General features: G+C 60.5%; 1 protein-coding gene across 1 annotated transcript; it reads right to left on the bottom strand.

The window, feature by feature from the left end:
• Positions 1-577: 577 nt before the first annotated feature.
• LOC105311088 (protein crumbs homolog 3-like) lies at positions 578-1,933 on the bottom strand. Its single transcript, XM_011387123.2, has 3 exons — positions 1,802-1,933; positions 1,193-1,336; positions 578-870 (listed from the first exon to the last, which is right to left on the bottom strand). The coding sequence occupies exons 1-3, from the start codon at positions 1,916-1,918 to the stop codon at positions 799-801; spliced, it is 333 nt and encodes a 110-aa protein (XP_011385425.2). The 5' UTR covers positions 1,919-1,933; the 3' UTR covers positions 578-798.
• Between the last annotated feature and the right edge of the window lie 77 nt (positions 1,934-2,010).

Here is a 2,010-nt window from a genome sequence, read left to right as displayed (position 1 = left end):
CAGCCCTCTAGAAAGCCCCCAACTTCTGGCCCCCACAAAGCCCAACTTGGATACCACCTGGACACCCCAAACCCTTGACTCTTCCTCGGATCCTGGTTCCGCAGAGAACACCGGAGCCCAGCCTTCTGAGGGCCTGTCAACAGAGCACACTCACCTCCGGCCCCTCAAGGGACCAGGAGCTCCCAGATCACCTGCCACAACTGCTAACAACTGGCAGGATCCCCAGGCCAGGAGCCGGCCCAGAGTCGCTGAACTTAAAAAGTGTTTTGAAGGTTAGGGATCAGGCATCTGGAAGAGACACCAGTCCCTCAATAAAGCCGTAAGAGCCCACAGCTGGTTTTTCCTGGTGGGTTTACCTGGGATCCATCTCTCCGCTCAGAAACCCACCCCATCTGCCCCCTTCCCTGCCGGGGCAGCCTCCAGCTGGCTCCTAAGTGCAGCGAGAAGCCCTTCCTCCAGGAAGCCCTCCTAGCCCCTAGGATCCTCACAATCTTAAATTCACCCCTCTACCGCCTGTGAGCCCTGCGTTTGTCTCCTCCACTAAGGCTAATTCCTGCCTCCATCAGCTCAAAAAAAAAAAAAAACAAAAAAGGTTTTATTATATGTCACTAGCAATTTTACACACATATATAAAAAGTGAGCAGCCGCACCCTCCCGTGCCCTCGGGAGCACTCTTTGAAGCACCTTTTACCCTTCTATTCTTAAGCACTGAGCTGGGTGAGTGTGAAGGCCCAGGGAGGCATCTGCCTTCCCCCAAGGTCACACAGTAAGGGAGGGAGATGAATAGAGGAAGGGGAGCTAGATGGGCAGGCAGCCCCTCACTGTCTCCTTGGAGTCCTGGGGAGCCTGGGCCTCGGCTGCGTGGGAGAGCTGAAAGGAAAGGAGATGGGGTTGTCGGGCCGGGGCAGAGATGGCGAAGCCAGCAGGGGGCGGGGCCCCAGCCCGGCCCCCCCAGCTGCAGGCACAGTCAAGCAGAGGCAACATGCTTCGCAGCCCCACCCAGCAGGTGCCCCACGGCCCCCAGGTCCTCCTGAGCCATCAGAGGCTCGTGTTCTGGTGGCGGTTGCTATGCAGGAGCAAGCGCTGGGCAGTCCTGGACAGTGGTGGCGTCTGCGGTGGACCCCAGCGTTCAGATGAGCCGCTCCTCAGGCGGCAGCTTGAGGTTGGGGGGCGGGGGTGCACGGGCACCCACCTGCTCCTCACTGCTGGGCCGGTAGCTGCCTTCCGTCTGCCGCTTCTCCCGCAGTTTCCGCACCAGCAGCACCAGCCCCACGGCCAGGAGCAGGGCGGCCAGGAGGGAGAAGACCACGACGATCGCGGTGGTGGCCTCCTTCGACTGCGAGAGGGGGGCGGCTGTCACTGGCCTGAATCCGGAGTCCCTGTCCAGTCCCGTTTTAGAAGCATCTGAGGTTCCTAACCTCTCCACATCCCACCTGCCACTTTTAGCGGTCTGGTTCCTCCACCCTGACCCCCATGTGTCTCATCTGGAGCTCTCAGTCCCCCCACCTGCCATGTCTGGGGTCTCTCTCCCAAGCACCAGCCACATCTGGCCTGCTGGCTTCCCCTTCCCTCCTTCTGAGAGGCCTATGGGGCTCCTGACCCCCTGCACTTGACACTTCCACCCCCTTCCTGCAGCTCTGGGTCTCCTCACTTGCCATGTTGATGTTCTGGTCTCCCGGTTGGGGTTCCCCAGCACCACCCCAACCTACCACCTCTGGGGATCTGGACCCCTAAACCTGCTACATGTGGGCTCCTGAATAACACCCTGGCTGCCCTCCTCCCACGTACATCCCCTACTCACCAGGGCCGCATTGGAGCTGGGGTGGGGGGTGGTGCTGGTGCTGTTTCCATATGCAGAGGGGCCCGAGGCTGGGGGGGAGGGGCAGAGAGGATAAATGAAGCTCCACCTGTCCCTCATCTCGGCACATCTGCACCCTCCTTGGGCAACCCCTGATACAAAGCTGCCCTTCCGAGTCTTCCATTCGCACAGAGACCGTGGGCGCTCTGCAC

Source organism: Pteropus vampyrus, unplaced genomic scaffold, assembly GCF_000151845.1.
Source record: "Pteropus vampyrus isolate Shadow unplaced genomic scaffold, Pvam_2.0 Scaffold24500, whole genome shotgun sequence".
Taxonomy (NCBI): Eukaryota; Metazoa; Chordata; class Mammalia; order Chiroptera; family Pteropodidae; genus Pteropus; species Pteropus vampyrus.
This window is presented reverse-complemented; position numbering and strand designations above follow the sequence as displayed.

What these genes read in the sequence shown, in the direction of transcription:
- LOC105311088 (XM_011387123.2), bottom strand. Translation starts at nt 1,918, where the DNA reads ATGAGGGACAGGTGGAGCTTCATTTATCCTCTCTGCCCCTCCCCCCCA. An exon ending in CCAGCTCCAATGCGGCCCTG is followed by an intron (nt 1,337 to 1,801) that starts GTGAGTAGGGGA and finishes CCCCTCTCGCAG; the next exon opens with TCGAAGGAGGCCACCACCGC. An exon ending in GGCCCAGCAGTGAGGAGCAG is followed by an intron (nt 871 to 1,192) that starts GTGGGTGCCCGT and finishes CTTTCCTTTCAG; the next exon opens with CTCTCCCACGCAGCCGAGGC.